The 21247-nt window shown below is 44.6% G+C and overlaps 7 protein-coding genes across 7 annotated transcripts; 3 read left to right on the top strand and 4 right to left on the bottom strand.

Moving 5' to 3' along the window:
• Nucleotides 1–474: 474 nt before the first annotated feature.
• TRIVIDRAFT_31390 (uncharacterized protein) lies at nt 475–1850 on the bottom strand (the record flags this gene model as incomplete). Its single annotated transcript, XM_014102933.1, has 3 exons — nt 475–519; nt 586–918; nt 999–1850. The coding sequence occupies 3 exons, from the start codon at nt 1848–1850 to the stop codon at nt 475–477; spliced, it is 1230 nt and encodes a 409-aa protein (XP_013958408.1).
• Nucleotides 1851–3992: 2142 nt separating this feature from the next.
• TRIVIDRAFT_31415 (uncharacterized protein) lies at nt 3993–5075 on the top strand (the record flags this gene model as incomplete). Its single annotated transcript, XM_014102932.1, has 1 exon — nt 3993–5075. One exon carries the CDS (start codon nt 3993–3995, stop codon nt 5073–5075), a length of 1083 nt encoding a protein of 360 aa, XP_013958407.1.
• Nucleotides 5076–5803: 728 nt separating this feature from the next.
• Nucleotides 5804–8637, bottom strand: TRIVIDRAFT_71600 (glycoside hydrolase family 92 protein; the record flags this gene model as incomplete). The annotated part of the gene is made up of 7 exons (XM_014102931.1): nt 5804–6902; nt 6964–7272; nt 7327–8122; nt 8182–8222; nt 8282–8353; nt 8427–8456; nt 8514–8637. 7 exons carry the CDS (start codon nt 8635–8637, stop codon nt 5854–5856), a joined length of 2421 nt encoding a protein of 806 aa, XP_013958406.1.
• Nucleotides 8638–10884: 2247 nt separating this feature from the next.
• Nucleotides 10885–11920, bottom strand: TRIVIDRAFT_110629 (uncharacterized protein; the record flags this gene model as incomplete). Its single annotated transcript, XM_014102930.1, has 2 exons — nt 10885–11475; nt 11545–11920. The coding sequence occupies 2 exons, from the start codon at nt 11862–11864 to the stop codon at nt 10995–10997; spliced, it is 801 nt and encodes a 266-aa protein (XP_013958405.1).
• Nucleotides 11921–15182: 3262 nt separating this feature from the next.
• On the top strand, nt 15183–19044 carry TRIVIDRAFT_229769 (uncharacterized protein; the record flags this gene model as incomplete). Its single annotated transcript, XM_014102928.1, has 9 exons — nt 15183–15286; nt 15395–15459; nt 15520–15858; nt 15914–16285; nt 16347–16448; nt 16518–16717; nt 17707–18068; nt 18127–18535; nt 18612–19044. The coding sequence occupies 3 exons, from the start codon at nt 17732–17734 to the stop codon at nt 19042–19044; spliced, it is 1179 nt and encodes a 392-aa protein (XP_013958403.1).
• On the top strand, nt 15376–16721 carry TRIVIDRAFT_189583 (uncharacterized protein; the record flags this gene model as incomplete). The annotated part of the gene is made up of 5 exons (XM_014102929.1): nt 15376–15459; nt 15520–15858; nt 15914–16285; nt 16347–16448; nt 16518–16721. 5 exons carry the CDS (start codon nt 15376–15378, stop codon nt 16719–16721), a joined length of 1101 nt encoding a protein of 366 aa, XP_013958404.1.
• A 153-nt stretch (nt 19045–19197) lies between the features above and the next one.
• On the bottom strand, nt 19198–19741 carry TRIVIDRAFT_60996 (uncharacterized protein; the record flags this gene model as incomplete). The annotated part of the gene is made up of 2 exons (XM_014102927.1): nt 19198–19488; nt 19553–19741. 2 exons carry the CDS (start codon nt 19739–19741, stop codon nt 19198–19200), a joined length of 480 nt encoding a protein of 159 aa, XP_013958402.1.
• Between the last annotated feature and the right edge of the window lie 1506 nt (nt 19742–21247).

The following is a 21247-nucleotide window of genomic DNA, read 5'->3' as shown; positions in this document are numbered from 1 at the left end:
ATCAAAAATGCAACACTGCGCCTCCAAGTCTACCGATGGTGCAATGGCCCATGATCATGCATAAAGCTCAAGCCGCGTGAAGGTCAAGTCGCCTGTGGCCATCCTAGTTTTCCAACATCAACGCTAAAATGGCGGCATTGTTATACTGTTCAGGCGTTGGTCACAAGAGTTTAATGGCATAGAATCCAGAGGGAGGCGAGTGCTGACTGAATTGGAATATCCCTGGCGATTATAGAGCAGCACTGTTGCATTGGAGGCTGCATTCGGACTACTCCGCATGAGAAGGTTGCAGATAAAATGACGCCATTATACACGATCATGGTTATATTATATGTTCTGTCTAGTGATGTATGGCTGGAGATGGAGGTAATACATGAGTACCTATAGATTAAGTAGGTTTTGGGGTATCGAAGGCACCCCTTCCGAAATGATAATATGATGAAAAACAATACGCGCGCCGCATTGATAGTAGCACTAAACTGAGGTTGGCATCGACCGCATTTGCTTCATGTACCAAGACTGTAATTTTTAGTCAGTCAAACCTTTTCTGCGCAGTGTATGAATCATTTCAAAGGAACCACTTACAGTCTCTGCTCCACCGGCCATGACCTTGATGCCGAGCAACTTTGGCAGCAACAAGTCCGGCGCCTTTCTCGTAAACGCCCTAGCATCTTCGTTCTTGATTTCTTTGTTGAAGATCAAATTCTTAGGCAATGAAGGATTAAGAGCGGCAGGTCGGCCAATGCCGACAATATCGCAAGCATCCTCACGAAGCGCTGCCTCCATGCCTTCGCGTGTCCGGAAGCCGCCTGTCACCATCAAGGGAACGTGCCTGAACCTGTCACGGATCTCTTTTGCAAAGTCGAGGAAAAAGGCCTCGCGGGCCAGAGTACTTGCGGACCTGGATGCCTGCATCATCTAGGCGGAGAACAAGTCAGTTATGTTATTCTGTACTATCCATGCACGGGGGCTTGGAGCGCAGAGCTGTATAAGCTTACTGAAGGGTCTTCATAGGAACCACCACTGATCTCAAGGAAGTCGACGCCGGCGTCTGTGATTTCCTTGAGCTGTTCGATACAAGCGGCAAGCTGCTCTTTGTCTTTGAAGTCTGCGCTGTTCAGTTTGATGCCGACACAGAAACCCTTTGGAACAGCCTCTCTCACGGCCTTGATGATGTCGACGACAATCTTTGCGCGAGCTTTGGCAGATCCACCATATTGATCCTGGCGTTGGTTAGACGCAGGGTTCAAAAACTGAGACAGTAAGTAGCCGTGCGCTCCGTGGAGCTCAACACCAGCAAAACCGGCCTCCGCGGCCAGCTTGGCGGTCTCTGCAAATTGAGTAACGACGCGCTGGATGTCCTCAACACTCATCTCCCTGGGTGATCCGAAGACGAATGCTCTGGCAAGCCTGGCTAGAATGCCATTGCCTAGGTGCAATGGAATTGCACTTGGAGCAATTGATTTCTCAAAGTACCCCCTGGTGCCGGCGCCGGCAGGGCTTTGTCGTCCTGGGTGGTTGATTTGCATAATCACAGGAGTGCCGTTTTTGGAGCTCGCCTCTGCCCATTTTTTCCATGAATCCAGGATTTTCCCTCTATCAACGTTCTCGTTGGGGCTCATATCGGCAGGACTGCCCAGATATCTGACATCGACTTGCACATTGCCTGTGAGGACCGATCCCCATCCGCCATCAGCCCAGTTTTCATAAATCTTGAATATTCTCTGGCCAGGCAAATAGTCTTTATCTGCCCAGCTTTCAGCCATGGCGGCTTTGGACAGTCGATTGGGGAGTGTGAGACCACATGGGAGCGTGATGGGCTCTTGGAGTTTGAGTTCCGAAACTGTCATGATGACTATTTATGGTGATTTGGAGTTCTGGCTGACTTTCTCTTGATCTATTCGACGCATATAGACTAACCAATGTCTCGAAACTGCCGTCTTTATAAACAAATAACAACTGAACTTTTTTCTTAATTTTTTTTTTTTTTTTTTTGCCTTCTATCCACCCCTGATCGATATGATCGCAGCCTCGGCTCAATTTACAATGCCGAGTCGGTGTGCTCCGTAGCGCGCGGAGATCGCTCGGCGGAGTTTGGACCTCCAATTTTGAAAGAAATGCAAGACGCGAGTGAAGTCTAGCAAGAGATCTCTGGAAGGTGAAATTTCCATTAACCAAATTATTTTGAGAGGATTTATCAAGTATACCTAATAACTAAATCTTACTGATGTGAATTACGAGGTATGCGCGGTCTATGTTCTCCCATTGGGTAAAATGAAACAAAAATTGGCGCAGGATAGGCACTACATCGTTGGCTAGACAGTCTGCTTTAGGCTATTCACCCACTACCTTTTGATCCTTCTTTTTGAGATGGGTCGTCGGCGACACATTTCGTTGATAGCCGTTAGGTTGGTCCACGGATTACTCATTGTTGTTTGTTCTTTTGAAAAGTCCATGTTTTCTTCTCCGCATGAGAGAAGATCAAATTTGTAAGCTAGTGTATCTAAGTATTGTGCGTGGATACGGAATTCGGCATTGTAAAGTTGTCCACAACAGGAGGCTATGACTTAATGCACTCCGCTCCGTTTCCGTCTGGCAGATAAATGGTCTTTTCAGATTCATGAGATCGGTGCTAACTTACAGCGCTCTTTTGCAAGACGGATAAACAACGATCCGCAGGACTTGTACGAGTATGCAGCTCTCCGTTCCTACTCTTTACAATCTTCAAAAGGTGTCAAGGAACGTTCGTTTTTCTTTCTCTCTCTCTTTCTCAATCCTATCATTTTGGGATGGGCGCTTGTGGCTGTTAGCGTATTAGCTCATTACTAAGAGTGTCGCTCATAGTTGCCAGCTAGACCGGCGCTGATAACTGACTAAAATAGAAGACTTTTTGCTCCATGGGTTGATTCGGTGACAGACCACCTCATTGTAAGAGAGGTAAAAGCAAAAACCCGGGGTTTTTCGTAACAGATATGGCAACGGAGGGACAAGATGGTGAAGCATTTATCGCTGCCTTGCTCCTTGCCAATGCTTGTACCAATTATGATGGAGTGGTGGAATAATTGCGTACTTGTTTCTGCTTCTTTTTTCTTGGTCATATGGAATCAATTAGAAGACAGAATACTCGTACTAAGTCGTGCGCTTATCCCTGTTACTTTCCAAGCGCTAGTGAAAGTGGATCTGAGCAGATCCTTTTGTCACCTCATACGTATAGCCAAACTATGACTCTGAGTGACAAAATTACCTCCACATGGAATCCCACTTTCCACTTTGGCGCCAAGGCTCGACAGGGAGGCCTGCACAGCTTATTTTGTCATCTCATCAAGTAAATATGGGGTGACAAAAGAAGTGGTACATGGGATGTTTTATGAGAGGAGACTCCTTCAGGCGCGGGACACCTGTAACCCCTATCTCGGCACAGACTCGTATCTGATAGATCTAGAAAGTTTCAACAGTGTGACAAACTTAAACAATACCCCAAACAACCCTCTAATTCCGTAAAAAAGTGGAATTGAGCAGATATTTTTGTCACCTAATAGAGATGAACACAGAGTGACAATATCAGAGACTCTGTCGCAGGATAGTTACGAGTCGTGCAATAGCCCTCAGCATCTTGTCTGTACCTCAATTGGCTATGAATGTAACCATATTTCGCCCAGTTAGCTAAATCGAACACCTCACTTCACGTGGCTTGCTATATCTCAATCTCAGCATACTTTGTCACACCAGTTGACTCAAGGGGGAACAATGCCGAGGGTTGACTAATGGAGTCCTAGTGCAGCACTTACACAGCAGCTGTGGGGTTTGTGTCTGGGTTTTGGATTTCTAATCTGCACTATGGTGCAATGTGTGGTACACGCTCGGAGGGCGGGAATTATGAAATATATAAAGGACAATAAGAAGAGAGTGTTTCGTCTTGTTGTGCTACTAGCATCAACTGTTCTTTCTTTGAGTAGCAACTAAAGCACAGAGACATAAGTAATCAACTCATCATGTCTAAACTCTTCACTCCTCTCAAGGTGGGCCGCATCGAACTCGCCCACCGAATCGCTATGGCACCTATGACCCGTTTCAGGGCCGACGATAACCATGTGCCTCTACCTACAGTAAAGGAATATTATGCACAGAGAACTGCTGTTCCTGGCTCTTTGGCCATCTCCGAGGCCACCTTCATCACCCAGAAGGCTGGTGGCTACAGCAATGTTCCCGGAATTTACACACAAGAGCAAATCGATGCTTGGAAGAACACTGTCGATGCTGTCCACGAGCAGGGTTCATACATCTATCTCCAGCTGTGGGCGCTGGGACGAGCTGCCAAAGCTGAGGTTTTGAAGGAGGAGAGCGGTGCCGATTTGGTCTCTGCCAGCGATATTCCCGAAGCCAATGGCGGAAAGCCGCGCCCCCTTACTGAGGAAGAGATTCATCAATACATCCAGGACTATACACAGGCCGCCAAAAATGCCATTGCCGCCGGCTTTGACGGTGTTGAGATTCACGCTGCTAATGGCTACTTGCTTGAGCAATTCATCCAGGAAGCCTCCAACAAGCGAACAGATGCCTGGGGCGGAAGCATTGAGAACCGCGCTCGCTTCGCCCTCGAGGTGACTAAGTCTGTTGTTGCAGCTGTCGGAGCTGACCGTACCGGAATCCGCTTCAGTCCATTTGCAGATATGCTGGCCGAGCTCAAGTACGATCCCGTTCCCCAGTATCTGTACCTTGTTGAGCAGCTGAAGCTGCTCAACCTGGCATACATCTCATTCGTTGAGTCCCGTGAGAAGGGCAACGACCTGTCGCCAATCATCAAGGCCTATGGCAACGCTGGTCCTGTCATTGTGGCTGGAGGCTTTCAGCTGGAGTCAAGCAAGAAAGCTGTCGATGAGGATTACAGCGAGTACGATGTCGTTGTTGGCATCGGCCGTCCTTACACCTCTAATCCAGACCTTCCGTTTCGCTTCAAGGAGGGAATTGAGCTCACGCCGTATCAACGTGAGACGTTTTTCACTCCCAAGTTGGATAAGGGCTTCCATGATTTCCCTTTTAGCGAGCAATTCACTCTATTAAAGGCAAAGGCATAGGTAGTTCAGCATGGATTCATTTAGATATTATAGACGCTCTGGTAGCCATTCAGCGATGCATTAATGAAATGGATAAACGTTTACATCTCCCTTGCTAAGTAAACTTGACTCGCTCATAAATGGAAAGTCCAGGCCCCATCCACGAGATAAATACACGTATATCACAGTCTAGTCTCCGTAGCACTGCGGGCCTTCCTTGAGGCTTATGTGAATTCGTCGTAATATATAGATAGGATGTGGGCTTAGTGACGATCATCGCGGCTTGGCGTCCGTCAGCACCCAAAATAGATGATGAACTGAAAGGCCCATCGCCCCACCAAGCTGGGTTTGCTTGAGACGAGGATTACATGCGGAGATGTAATTGTGTCATATAATCGCAAACGCGCGGCTGATCTTCCTCCAACATGGACCAAATTACGAGATAACTACACAGTCCAAAAGCTTCTACTCGAAAGGCAAGAGAAGATGAGATATAAATGAATCAGCTCGGTGCTGAAAGCAGAGATAGATGAAGTCTTGGGTAAAGTACAACCAGGGGTGATATTCTGGAAGAAATATGGCGTTATAAGCCTGGGCACATGAATGCTGTAAGAATGTCAAGCTTGCCATGTGAGTTCCCAAATAGTCGCTGGCCATTCAATCCTAACAACAAGTTGCTGAGCAAGTCACGTACAATAGAATACAGATCAGGCAGCACTGCTAGGTTGCAGCTATTGGTATCAACTGATTAAATCTTTCAGCATTTACTAATCATACTTCACTTATCTCTTCGCCCTGTCTATTCCCAGAAATGTGTTGACGCGCTCGGTGGGAAATCTGCCTTGGCAGTTCCGAACTTCGTATTCTCCTTAGGTCCAAGAGTTAATTCCAGAACCCCGCCATCGACAAAGAAACTATGCGTCACCCAGCCCTTGTTGTATGGCTTGCCATTTAATTTGGCGCTCTGGATGTAGATGTTGTTGTACGAAGCATCAAAATTGATGTTTCGAATGGTAGCTGTTTTTCCGGACCGTGGATCAGTGAACTTAACTTCGGGGAAGAAAGGTGGAATGATGATGTAGACATCTTGTCCGCTCATGGGGTACAGGCCCATCATGGTAAGGGCTGTGAAGCTGCCCATTGCGCCTGAGTCATCGTTTCCTGGAAGGCCACTCGTAGTGTCGTTGAAGGCACTGGGGATATACTTGTGCGCGTATTTAGAGGAGAGGCCGGGGCGTCCAGCATAGTGGAAGATGAAGAGAAGAAGATAAGCTTGCTCATCGCCGATGTAGAATAAGCCAGGGGTATCGTGCATATACTCAAGGCGACGGACAAACTGATCTGGGCCACCCAACGTGGTGATTAGAGTCGCCTGGTCGTGAGGTACGTAAAAGGTGTAAAGCCAAGAGCCTGCTTCGTAGGTCTCATGTCCGCCTGGGTTGAGATAACAGCCCTCAAAGTTGTACAAGTCAGTACAGATGGCTGGCTCCTGAAAGCCAAAAGTGCCATTAAGGTAACGAGGCTGCAAGAAACCAGAGAATCCACTGTCGGTAAACTGGTTGTAGTCCTTAGTTCCAGTTAGGTTCAGCTTAGATCGCGATTGTGGATCAAACATGTTCTTCCAGTTGCCGGAGCGCTTCAGATACTTCTCCGCATCGGCGTGCTTTCCAAGGTCACGAGCCATCTCGGCAATGCAAAAGTCGTTGTATGAGTACTCAATGGTTCTGGAGATGGACCGAGTGAAAAGACCATAGCCATTGGGATCCCAATCATCGGTTGGGATGTAGCCCAGAGTCTTCCAGCTTTGCAATCCTCCACGACCTTCGACAGTCCAAATTTGACCTTCCTCTATTTTAATAATAGGCGTCAGCAACTGGCCATTGAAAGTGAAATTGGGTAAGAATGTTACCTTCAGCATCAGATACAACTGCCTTATAACCGGTATCCCAATCAATACCGTCTTTCAAGCCCTTCAAGTACGAATCCGCCAATAGATTGTCAGCGTTGCTGCCACCTTGGGTAAATCCCTTGCAGAGCGACATGCGGCAATCCGGTAGCTTGCCCTCATGGCGATATATGTCGATGAGACTGCGAACCATCATAGCTTGAGCGTGAGGGTCGACCAAGGTAAGAAGGGGATGTGTGCTTCGGAAGCTATCCCAGATGCAGTAATACGAGTCGAAGTAGGGTTCGTTGCTCTTCCACAGGGGATTTTCGCCTACAATCACGGTGAGAAATTACTCTATAATTATTGGCACATCAATTATCTTACCTGTATAGTCCTGAGGCGAAAGAAGAGTACGATAAATGCCACTCCAGAATGTTCTCTGAAGCGAGTCGCTTACACCTGTGTTATCGACCTTGATGACGCTAAGCTTCTTGCGCCATGCATCCTCAGCATCAGATCTGACGGACTCGAAGTTGAAGTTGGGGATTTCTTTCTCGGCATTGTGGCAGGCCTGATCAGTGCTGATGAATGAGAGACCAACTCGAGCCAGAATCTGATTATTGGCTGGAGGATGGAACTGAGCCCAAGCACCTGCTGGCAGAATTGGGTTTTGGCCGTCATCATAAGCACGGAAGCTCTTGCGGTCGCTCCCGGCTCGATTGTTGATGAATATGCCTGTGTTGCGGAGTTGGGCACCGTGGAAATCCGTGCAGAAATAGAGCTTGTAGGTGCCAATGCCAAAGGAGGGCCTAAAGGTACCATTACCTGAGATACGACCAGTGTGAGCATCAACTGAGATAATCGCATCACTTCGCGAACCAGAGAGATCAGCTAGATCAGCCAAAATTAGGGGACTGTAGGGCGTCTTCCCATCAGCTGGAAGTTTAGTTGGGGTGCCATCAGTTGGGAATGAGAATCGGTATAAGGCAGTGTGGTTGGTGACGGTCATTTCAGCCTTGACTGAAGTGTTAAGCTGTAAAGCAAAGTAGCCTGGCTTCGCCACAACTGTGCTGTTAATCTTCTCTGATGCTCTTAGGGCTGAAGGAAAGTAGCAGCGATTGATATCGTCATTGACACAGCCCGTCTGAGCAAAGAGAGGAAAATTTCCCAAAGATGCGCCCTGCGCCGCGTGGAAATTAGAATCTCTGGCATTCTGTGAGCAATTCGAATAAAACTTACACCACCCGTTCCACTGTCATGCATGTGAGAGAATCCAGTGACTATTGAAATTGGTCAGCCGTCGTTTGTTACAAGGACAATATATTACGGAGCCGCATACTCAGACCATCGTTTGAGGCATAGCCTCCTTGAATCTCCTTATTGCCATCTGCTACACTCTTTGCCATACCATCTGTTGTGTTTTCAATCGAAATCAGCTTTCCGCACGCACTGGATGGACAGGATGTTCATCGAGGAATACTAACACGGAAGGCTCGCGCCAGGGAAGACATGGCCTATAATGCAATTCATTAGCCCGGCTTCTGGTTATTTTAGAAAAAGAAATCTCGTACCTCCATTGGCAGTACCGATTAATGGATCGATATAATCCAGGACATCGAAAGATGAGTGCTGATCCGCTGCTTGGCTCAATCCAAGCAACAGTGGCCAGGAGGCCGCCAATCGTTGAATATGCATACTGTTGTCAAGGTGTCGAAGCGCCTGAACTCTCTGTGAGAATGCATGTGCTTTTCATTTATGGGAGGAAACAGAGCACTAACACCAGAAGAAGCTGCGACTGAGGGGACTTGGAAGCAAGGCAGGTAGCTCTCGTACCACCCCGGAGGATTTCACGTGAAGAGGCTCGCCCTGTGAGTAGCAATGGTGATTCATGTTGCGGAGATTGCCATTTATGTAGTATCGTCCGACCTCCTTTGTTGGGCATCTCGTGGCCATCTTCACATGGTTGGATAATTCTAAGACAGCGATCTCGCAGAGGAGCGCTCCGCCTAGATTACTATCCATCCCCGCAGCTTCATGGTCTCACAAAGCGTAGAGATGGCGGGGGAAGCTCCGGGTAATACCACTTTGTCAGTGATCATTTCTTGAAGTGGAAACGCCTGCTGCAGGTTCAAGACACTATGTCACCTTAAACACAGCAGGCGATCAAGGTTGTTGGTTCCTGGTGATTCCATCTTTGCCATGATTGGGTAGATGGAATTCGCTTCAAATATCCGTCGGTATTCCTTCCAAAAATTATTGTTATTCCAGGAAAATAAGAGCTCCTAGTCACCATGATGAGGCTGGCGGAGATGTCCGTTACCAGGATAAAGCCAGCTGACATGGAAGTTTGAGGTCTCTGATATCATCCTTCAGCAGCTTTTAATATTAATGGCCAATGTTCCGGACCCACATGGATGAACCCCTGTCTAAAGTGCCTAGTATGCCAATTGCTTGTGCCGCAGCTTGACGATGGTTACATCTGAATGTAACTCCCCCTCATTTGTGGATCGCGATGCTCATACGATATGCATAGTTGTACTCCGTACACGTAAAGAAAGGACGGTAACCACGTCTGCCTAGGCCAATAGTTATGTTATCCGATGGCCCCATCATGAGTTTCCGTGGCCTTAGGGGGAAGAGACGGAAGACAATCAGCAACTATCCGCAGCCAATGCTACCCAATAGCCATGCCATCACGTATGGGACATTAATGTCTCGATCATTTAGGTAGGTGGACGGTATCTTGGCGAGGGAAGCTCATTCGAGCTCGCCTTGAGTACAAGGGGCCCGTGGAGTTTTCAGGGTAGAAATGCTTGTCTGTGCTTCGTAAAGTACATGTGAATAATGTTTAATGCCGCCGGTAAGATCTGCAGTTGCGAGATGCGTACGAACTATGTTTCGAGCCGTCGGACTTCGGGGGGAAAGAGCATGTCTAAGGGCTATTCCAGGAAAGCTGTTCCAGGGAAGAGAAACAGAATTTGGAAGCAGGATAAATTGGAAAGAGATGGGGCGAGATCCCATATAGGCTATTGAAGAAGCTTGAAAGCCAATTGCCCTAGCATGAGGTATAGTATGCATACATTCAGTTGGCATGGGGTTTTTTTTTTTTTTTTTTTTTGGTATAGCTGATCGGCGTCGTCGACCAACACTCATCTCCGTCTTCCAAGAACATCTCAATTCTCTATATATGTATCTAGCATTGTTTGTTCCCTCACACAACTATTCCATGGCCCCCTCATGAGGCACATTTACAACACAGTAATATTGTCGCGAACTGCCAAAGGACTACTCGGCACTTGTCCTAAATTCCGATGAACCGACGCCACAGTGAAGCCGAAGGGGCGATCGCACTACTGTCGGGTACTTCTGTCAGTGACCCATGTTTGGGATTAGATCCATCGGTGGGGGAACGACGGCCCAGATCGCGGGGAAACAGTGATGAGAAATTGCGCAGCGGCAAGGGTTTTTTTTTTTTGGCGAAGGGCGAAAGAGAAATCGGTCGGAGTTTTCGGAGTCTAGAGCTGGACTTGTCTAATGCAGCTAAGACACGAGATGATGATATCCATTCTTCTTGCAACATACTGCTTATTGCTTACTTTAGACCATTAATTGTGTTACCTCATCGCATGTGCTTCTGTTCCCTGTAATGCTGTGGATGGATGTTATTGCAATTTGCCAACGGCACTTCAGCGACGGCTAAATGCCAAACCCCGGCATCGGGTCATATCCGCATAGTAGAAGCAGCTACAAGGGTTCATCACAGAGCCTTGAATGGCGCGACGTACCAATGTGAGAGCAAGATGTCCAAGAGAAGAAGAAGAGAGGTAAAGAAAAAAAAAGGAGAAAAAAAGGGCAGTCTAGGAAGCATTACAGGGCGATGGTCTCACTGGTGGAGCTCATCGTTGTTTATCTCACATCAGGGAATTGAATACAGGGAGTTTAAGATCCCTTGCTCAAAGTTTCTCATCTCTGTTGATACGATAAGGCCATAATTATAGTACAGAGAAGTTTCGAACAGTACAGTTCGCGTTAAAAGGAAGAAGAATGTTTCTCTATCGGGTAGTATAACCTCCGTCGATTACAATGTCGGCTCCGGTTGTATATGAACTAGCATCGCTGACTAAATAAACATACGCGCCTTTGAGTTCTTTGGCATCGCCATTGCGTCCCATTGGGATCATGCTTCTCCATAGCTCTTGTGTTTTGGGATCGATAAAGTCGGACAGACCTGTATCGATATAGCCAGGTGAGATGCTATTGACTCGAGCAAAATCGCGCCATTCGTTGGCCAGGGAGCGCGCAAGATGGATGCAGCCCGCCTTGGCAACGTTGTATGAGGTCTGTTCCTGAGGGAAATTTGCAACGTGGCCAGACATTGAGGCTGTTATGACAAATGATCCATGGCCCTGCTTCCTGAAGTGAGCACCGACGGCCTTTGCACAATACGCAGTGCCGTTCAGATCGATCTGGATGACATGATCCCAATCGCTAGAACTGCCATCAACAACACCGCTGTTGGCTGTAGCACCGGCGCTGGTAGGAGAAAGGGAAAAAAATGTTAGCAATATGGATCATAGCTGTTGGGAATGAAGGGAGACGTACTTGGCAATAAAAGCATCAATCTTGCCAAAATCGGAAACCACCTGATTCACAAAGCGTTCAACGTCGTTGTACTCGCTCACATTGATCTTGTACACCTTGACCTTGACGCCATATTCTTTGGCCAGTTCCACAGCATTCTTCTCTGCGCCCTCCTTGCGAGACGAATAGGTGATGGCCAGGTCAGCGCCCATCTCGGCGCAGCCGCGCGCAGCTTCAATTCCCATGCCTCGGGGCCCGGAAGCTCCGGTGACGACAACTACCTTGCCTTTCAAGCTGAAGAGGTCGCTGAGACGACTGGCTGTGGGGATAGTTTGAAGCATGACGGGCAGCACTTGTGTGGTATGTTGGGTTGGGTGTTTTCAGAAGAGTCGATCGATCTCAATGGATGGTGGTGAGACGGGATAAGAAGGGAGCGGCTGCTGACGGGATATCCTTACTTTATTTATATGATGACGGGATACAAATGGAGCTTGAATTATGAAACAAAAAAAATAAGATAACCCGTTGCATGCGAAGAGATTGAGTTTCTTTCTCCTCATCTTGGTCCCTCAGCAAGGCACGCCATGGGATTCGTTGGAAGCAAGTGGCGTTGCCCGTGTGGGTACGTGTCTCATATCCAGGATGCCCGGTTGCAGAGAATGACTGGATAGCATCCAGTGTGGCTTCGCAGGGCAATCAGGAGGTAGCCGGATAGGCTGTGGCATGAGGAAGCCATGATGTCATGGTTCATGCGGAGAACGGGAGCTTCCTCTCTTCGATACAAGCACCTTGAGAGCTGGACAAACGTGTAGCAGGGACTAAGGACTGGACTCAGACTTAGATGTGCTAAGAGGATAGGCAACAAACCAGCATAAACTCCCAACTATTTGGGTTTGATTCCTTACCTTTCACCCTCTTCCTTGCAATCATTGCTCAATCGCTCAGACGATCTGGAATCTCCATGTCATACCAGCAATAAATTGCTTCGTCCACATTCTCGTGATGCATGTCACCACCACAACGTCATCATTCCCTCGCTCCGTTATCGTCTCCATTTACCCCACCTCCCGGATCCGTATGCCCACATTTGTCGGGCTTGGCTCCAAACATGTCCCTCACCTTGGATTAATTGCCGAAGTTTGAGTTGCTTACCAGCAATTGAATAAGCATTGAAAAGGACGGTTCTATGCTTTGTGATGCATTTGTGTCATCGCATACCGTCACAATAGTCGTCGCTTTGTCGATGTCCCGTTAGATTGCCCAGAGACATCTCCCCAAAAGTCCCGTTGTGGGCGATCAGTTGCCCACCTAGTTAGTAGTGCTCACAGCATTTCGTGTTCGCTGCAATAGGCAAGATTTGCAAATGCCCATTATATCGCGCCACTACTCCGTAGAACGATCCACTCCCTAACCAATTGTGTGTAAATATAGATATGACCTGATCTTGTCTCCAGTTCTGTATTTTCTAACCATCGGCCGCCAGAGCAGCAAACTTATATCAACATAAGTCATTGTATAGTTGTTTATCGTACGTATCTATCCGCCTCTATGAAAACAGAAAGAGCAGCGCATTCTCCAAGATGTTGAAGGGTAGTCTGGCTAAATAAAGGAATCAAGAAGTAGGGAAATGGCAATGGCAATGGCAATGGCAATGAATAATGTTCTCTAGAAGTGATGATACAAAAGTCAGTTAAGCAATACGGAGGCACCGGAACGTCCTTAAAAAATGGCACTCTATCTGGACAATCCAAATCATCAGCGACGTATGGATGATATAACGAACGCCTGCAGAAATATTAACCACTCACTTGAGTTCCGTCGCCTTTCATTCTTGACACAATCTAGACTATTGAACTCCCTTTCAGAGATCGGCGTCAGAGAACAAATTAAGCAGACACCGTGGCTACACCCCGTATCGTATTATCAGCGACCGGTTGTTGCAAGTCTAGAGCTGTACTCTCTAGGAAGCCCAATGCGCAATCAATATCGGGGGTATCGAGCCAATCAGGAAGAAGCTTCCAAATAAGTCAGGATAAATGCAAATATATTCTGAAAAAATTAAAAATACTCAAATTACTTGATCGGCTGTTACTGATTGGATTGAGCTATGGATTGATTATGAACTTTGAACCAAAGGCTGGGGAATAGCCTTTCCTTGAACTAGCTGTTACAGCATTTTTGAGCCTCTCATGCTGATATTAAATTTAACTTCTATACTCAAACTACAAATGAACGATTCCTAAGGTGGGTATAAAGGTGAATACTCGATTGAATTATGACAAGAACTTTCATTGAATTGACCTTTACAAGCCTGTAACTTATCTCAGACATGGGTATATTAATATTATGAACTTGTCAATGAGTATTTGTGCATAGTAGCTCACATCCACCTCGTTCCCATCTGTTACCATGTTGCCCTTCATTTATTTCAGGTCAGTTTAATCCTCTGCCTTCCAATCTTGGGTTGTGTTGTTCACATAATCACCTACACGTATCGTACTGTTTAGATCAAGCTTAACAGATATTTTATTGATGGTATTTTCGTGTGCTCATCCCACAATGTTATAACGGTATCTTTCTTGCTTGGCTACAGTCCTACCTGGGTTAAGCTTATGCTTTGTACTAGAAACATTTGGAATCACATGCATAGCAGATAACTTACCTTAATTATATGTGAACATTAAGTCAAGGAAAAGATGGCGACGAGGGACAATGTTTAGATATGAAGTGAATAGTAGACTCAATCTGAGATGATTCGACGGTCAGCTATGACAGACGTCCCAAGAGTTGCTGAGATGTAGGCGGGGGGGTGTCAAGAGAGCATTTCAATTTAGTATGATATCTGAAATTTTCCTAGCAAAAATATAATCACATGAAGTTGACTAAAAGGATATATTAGAACAGCAAGACGATGAATTATGGAGACACCCAGCTGGAGATGGCCATATCAGTAGTTCTCGAGCTGGTACGGAGTAGCGAACGCGGCAACTCAATTATGCGAAGAAAAGAATCAGTATTGGAAAATAGGCATATATAAAATTCACTTTCACTTGTTTAAAGACGCTTTATACGTCGGCGTTCTACTTCCTTGCTTGAGTGGCACAGTATATGAGATACTAGCAGAGTAAAGTACAGCTTCTCATACTCAGCAGCATGGCTGCGTTTTTATTTATTTCGGACATAATGGAAGAGTAAAATATCGTGTGCCATTTCAATATGTCGCATGCAATATCGTTTGTTAATTGTATCATTCATTACTAAGCATCTGGCCAATTGGTTCGATTACTCCCTGAAGCATCCCGCTGTCGTCATCTTGGTCTAAATCACGACTCGCGAATCAGCTTTAGCCGATATTCATATTTCTGCAACAGCCCCGATAGTCCATGGTATCGTAAATGTTCAGCACTACTTGATAAGATCAAAGATATCCGTTTTTTTAATATGATGCTCAAATAAAACCCACTTTGAGCGTTATCGGAATCCGGGGTTGACACCTTAGGCCCCCACGATTGCTATCTTTGGTAGGTGTAAGGCGTGATCATCACACACACAAGACGTATGTTGCGAGCTTTCACAGACCTTCCGCACTTGAAAAACCCCGCAGCTCATCATATTGGAGATGGATCACGATTAAGACTTGATGTGCCGCCATCGGGAGAAATGTTGATGTATGGTGCCGACGTGCCGAACACAGAACATCAGAAGAAATCATTTTCATGGCTTGTCGGAACTATATAATGAGCGACGCCGTCCATTCGAGAATGTAGGATATTTGGATCATTGTTGCATAGAGCACTTTGGCCACCATACATTCGTCAACCTGTACGTCCATAGAATCAGTTCTAACTCAAGATGTCAGCAACAAAGACAGTGACGCAGTCAGATACTGCTATCGGGAAGCTCACGCTTGCATATGATGATGCAATCCACCAAAAGGTAGGCTCTATGACTGCGTATCCTTGATGGCATTACAAGTTCTAACCCAATTGTCCACAGTACAAATATCATGAGTATCTCCCCGTTTATGACGAAGAGACTCACTTTGACCCGATCCAACCATTTGAGTTCACGGATCGGGGACTGGCAGCGGACAAAGCCAAGCCTGCTCTGCTGTCTAGTACCAATCCAGATCTCAAGGTCTCCAAACTCACCCCAGTTATTGGCACCGAAATCAGAGGTCTTCAACTCTCTCAATTAAATGACACGCAGAAGAATGAACTTGCGCTGCTGATTGCAGAGAGAGGTGTGGTCATATTCCGTGGGCAAGACTTCAAGGATATCGGACCGGAGAAACAGAAGGAATTCGCGAGATATTTCGGACCACTGCACGTTCATGTCAGTAGCCTCAAACATACAGATGTAACAGTGCACATATTGACTGACTTCTCAGCCCGTTGGAGCTCATGTTAAGGACCACCTCGAGTATCACAACATCTACCTTGGTCCCGATAATGAATATCGAGCAAGGCAGCGAAGGGAAAGACTGACGACCACCGGATATCATTCCGACGTTTCATACGAACATCAGCCGCCTGGCATTACGATTCTCACCCTTCTGTCCGTCCCTCCAACCGGTGGAGATACCGCATGGGCATCGCAAACTGCAGCATACGCCCGCTTGTCACAGCCCATCAAGACACTGCTCGAGGGTCTGCGTGCTGAACACAGCGGCTTCAACCAGGCAGAGAATGCCCGCCGTGATGGAAAATATGTCCGCCGAGAGCCAGTGAAGTCGGAGCACCCCATTGTGAGGGTCCATCCAGTAAGTACATCATATAGACTAAGATGCGACATACGTGATTGTACTAATTATCGGTTAACAGGCGACGGGTGAAAAGGCTCTCTTTGTCAACAAGGGCTTTACAAAGCGCATCATTGGCCTCCAGCATGAAGAGTCGGACGCTCTTTTGCAGCTGCTGTTCAACGTAAGCATCGGATACAAAATCTGCCGACACATTATATTCATGTGGCTGACTTTTCCCCTTCAAACACAGCATATCGCACTTGGCCAAGATTTCCAGGTTCGCGTCAAATGGGAGGAGGGCACGGTTGCGCTATGGGATAACCGCGTTACTGCCCATACTGCTATCTCGGACTTCGACATTCATAACCCGCAGGAGGGGCTCCGCCATGGAGTCCGACTAACAACTCAGGCGGACAAGCCATCAGGCATTAATGGACTTGAGTCGGTGTGGTGAGAGTTACAGAGTAGAGTTGAGATGATTGGCTAGAATACGACTAGATATACTGTAGTGTCTGTAGGAAGAATGGGAACATATTTCCGAGACTGCATGGTGGAAAACGGATTTTCTCTTTCGTGTCGGTCGACCCTTTAGGCAGAAGTCCTCGTGAAATGCCACTCTGTATTCAGGATGGACGTAAACTGCTAAACGTCCCGATTTCAAATCCCACACGAGCTACGGAGTACTCCGCAATACACCACCATACTCCATAGGAGCTGATTAATGCAGCCACCATCCGGATGCGCTGCCGCAATGTTTTGCGTCAAATGCTATCCTAGTACAGGTTCTCATTTAGGAAATACGCATTTGTCATCTGAATTGCTGCGAATTGGCACAGTGTGACTCGGATCCTGGTATAAGCTTGCCTGGGTTCCCTGAGTCAGTTTCACAGTACAAGCTGCGTTATCCACACAACCTATCTTGAGTCTAACTCCCTGGTCATTATCTCAAAGAATATCTGCAATGTATAGCTCTATCTAGTGATATTCCTCACGCACTTTTGCTGCACTCCGTATGCGATTACCAGGGCTATCGAACGTTACAACTGCCGAGATATACTTGCTTTGGTAAAGCTGACAATAGCAAGCTTCTCGCGCGCCCAAGTCACATGATCAGTCCCAGAAGAGCAAATAAGCCGATTGTCCGATGTTCATCTACGAAGGAACGCCAAGCAGTGACAGCTTCAGACTAGAACCTGCTGTTGTCAAGATGGAGAATACAAACTCATATAATTCTATCAAAAGTCGCCAGAGAAACATCTTAGGCACCTTTTCATTCTTGCCTCCATTGGTGCCTGATGATGGAATTGTGGCTAATACCGCGGCGCCCGAAAAGGGTCAGCCCCCCAAAAAGAGGAAACAGCAGATCTTGCGAGCACAGAGGCATGTTGGCCTTGATTTTTGCTAAATCATGTTGCAAAAAGCTAATTCTGTTACAGAAGTCATCGAAAAAGGACAAAGGATTACATGGATGCTCTTGAGCAAGAGGTCTTACGTCTCCGAGCAGAGGGTGATCGCCTGAACCAAATAGCTAGCAACTGGAAGAAATGTGCCATGGCCTTAGTTAAATCAGGTAACACGCCGATATTGAACATAAACCAAATATCGCAGTTTGGGCCTGGCATATTCCTCTGGTCGGTATCAAGCTCTGACACCGATATGACGATCGGTGATCCGGCACTCTTTATGAGCCACGAGTACCAGTGGCAAGCATATCAACAGCAGGCAATGATATATCCTAGTATGGATATGATACCACATATTAATATTGAAGATGCCTCGGAAGAGTTTCTCTTGAGGAATTGTATGTTGGAAATTCTTTGCTTTCCAGTGTCGAAATTGTTCGCTGACTGTCTGTTCAGTCTATGAGAATGTCATTCCCACGCTGGACGTGACGGAGTCAACCAACCAAGGCTATTCTAAACACATTATTCCACTTGCCTTCAAGCATCAGATGGTTCGAAGTTCCTTACTGGCAGCATCTGCGAGCCATATACAAATTACTCAAGGCTCAAAATCCATGGTCGACAGACTCAACTACAGGTCAACAGCAATTGCTGAGCTGAGACAAATTTCAGCACGACCAGAAACGGATTCTTGTGCACCACTTGCCACAATCCTAGGACTGATGATTGACGATATGATATGCGGCCACAGAGAGTGCCCTGCTTTGCTTAAGCTTGCCGAATTCTGGGTTCGAAAAGACTGTCCCTTTAGCACTGACCCTGTTGAGAAGGCAACGCGTCGATTCCTATTAGACCAAGTGCAACTGTATGTAGCAACCTGCGCTATACATATATTCCTCAATTTATGCAGCTTTTGCTAACACATCATTCCACGGCGATAGATTGAAAGCGGTCGTTTGTCCTCTTTACCAATTCAACAAGCTCCTGAGCAAAGACCGCCAAGCCACGGATGGTAAACAAGCACTGTCTCTCAGCCAAAAAGATTTATACGAAGTCTTCTACTCAATGGAAAGTGCCATGGCACAAGCATGCCATATATACACACTACCGACTACCAGCAGTCCGCATGAAAGCAGCGGCTCGGATTCGGATTCATCCGACGATCTCAACAGATTGTTGGACAAACTTCAGATCACTGTGCGCAAGATTCCTCCATTTTCCTTGGGAGAGAACTCTTTGACGTGGGTGTACTTCGTTGCAGCCTCAAGGAGCCGACGAATCGATCACAGCGCCTTCTTCGTCGCTAGGTTTGCAGAATTGCTACAGCGCATTGGACATGACAAAGTGAATGAGCTATTAGCTGGACTAATATGATGAGGGGAAAGAATTTGTAAATTTAATGATATAACATCTTTTTAATGATACGATGACCTAGATCTCCGCACAATAGCGTAGTGGGGTGTATTTTGCAGATGTAACACATTCTCCTGAAATTGGTGAAGGGCTATATAGCTATGTACATTGAGCTCATGGAGCAAAGCCATCATTTAATTTGATGAATCCCAGCTGCTGCATCGCCACCAAACCAGATTCCTCTCCAGTCTCTTCCAAGATTTTGCCGTTCTCCAGCTTATAGATTGTTGTGCCAGAAAATCTCATTTCTTTACCGCTGTTAGGCTCGGGTAAGTTTCCAACAGGAAGCTCGTAAAACGCCGGTCCGGTATGTTTACCACCACCAAACCAGCGCGCCACCACGTAATTTTCTTCAGCAATTAATGGGAAAGGAGATAGCAATCTAAACGATACGTCCGGAAACGCCTAGATGAGCCACATATTGTCAGCATGTCAAGTCGCCTAGGATTGGGGTTATGCTTAAACGAACTTGTTTGAACTTGGCTAGGGTCTCTTTGGCAGCCGCTTTTCCCACCATTCGCCCATGCATGGGATAGAAAATTGTCACGTTGTCATCACAAAGCTCATCAATGATGTCTAGATTCCCATTGGTCCAGAACTCCTGGAAATACCGAGTGATGACTTGTCGGTTCAGCTCTGGCACGGAGAGTGTGTTCATTTTGCCCGGCTATTGTTGTAGCTGTTCACGTTAAGCCAGAAACTTCGGTATATGTTCAGTCGGAGTTGAGGTTGGAATGAAAAAGTCTAATCCAAGGCGTTTGTCAAGAACTAAGAGTGCTGACACAAGGGTTAGTCCGATGTTGGGATTAAGCCGACGTGAGCGCAGGGCCAGTACTATGGCTTAGTTTATACGAGTAATAGGAGTCACGAAATGGACCAGAGGTCGAGTGGGTTAGATAGAACAAATAATCAAATTAGTAGCTGCCAATCAAAATTAGCGAAACCTTACAGCGAAATGCTGGGTATAGTATCGGTCTTATAAAGCTTTGTGAAGTAATATTGACGCTATGCAGCTAGGAGAACAGAACCAGATAGACCGTTAGACTATGAGCGTTGAGCGGGAAAATGAGGGGCTCTGACATAGTGTAACGGTCTCTTGACAGTGTATTAGTGTTAGGCGCCTAGAAGCTAGAACGCTGAAAAAAAGCGCCTAGTTCCCAGCTAAAGCTCTGTGGCTTAAAAGGAAATTATAAAAGGAGAGGTTTCCCTTTTTGTTAAACAGAGGTTTAGAGATAAATATAATTATTATTAAATATTTAGCTATAATATAGTAGTTAATTTACTATTTATTCCTTTCTTTAATTTTATTATTTTTTTTTTATACTTTAACTTTTTAATAAATTTTTTTTTTTTAAAAAAAATAAAAAAATTAATAAAATAAAAATAAAAATATAAAATAAATTTATTTTAAAAAACCTATATTTTATTAATAAAAATTAAATAATTTTAAAAATATAAAAAAATAAAATTTAATTATTAAAAAATATTTTAATATTAAAGTATTTTTTTATTATTATAAAATAAAATAATTTAATTATTAAAAAATTAAAAAAATATATTTTATTTATTATAAAATTATAAAAGAAATATAAAATAATTAAATATTTATAAAATATTAATATTAAAAAAAAAATTAATTTTTAATTTAATTATTTTATAAAAAAATAATATATAAAATTTTTTTTTAAAATATTAATATATTAATATTTAAAAAAAAATATAATTTTTTATATTTTTTTTAAAAAAAATTTTTTAAATAAAATTATAAATATATTTTATATATTTAAGTATATAATTTAATATAAAATTTGATTAATTTAAAGTAAATTTTTTAAAAATTTAATATATAAATAATTATTTAAAAAATGATATAAAATAATAATAAATTTAATATTAATTTAAAAAATATAATTAAATTTATAATAATTTAATATATAAAAAATATATTAAATAATATAAAAATAATATTAATAATATAATTATTAAAATATTAAATATTATTATAAAATTAAATTATATATAATATTAAAAAAATAAAAAATTTTAAAATTTTTTATTATATTTTAAAATAATTTATAATAAAATATTTATATAATTTTTAAATATTTTTTATATTATTTAAGTTATATAAAAATATTTATTAAAAATTAAAAAAAATATTATT

The sequence above is a fragment of the Trichoderma virens genome (genome assembly GCF_000170995.1).
Source record: "Trichoderma virens Gv29-8 chromosome Unknown TRIVIscaffold_4, whole genome shotgun sequence".
Classification (NCBI taxonomy): domain Eukaryota; kingdom Fungi; phylum Ascomycota; class Sordariomycetes; order Hypocreales; family Hypocreaceae; genus Trichoderma; species Trichoderma virens.
Note: the sequence above shows the minus strand (reverse complement) of the source record. Positions and strands in the feature narration are given on the sequence as shown.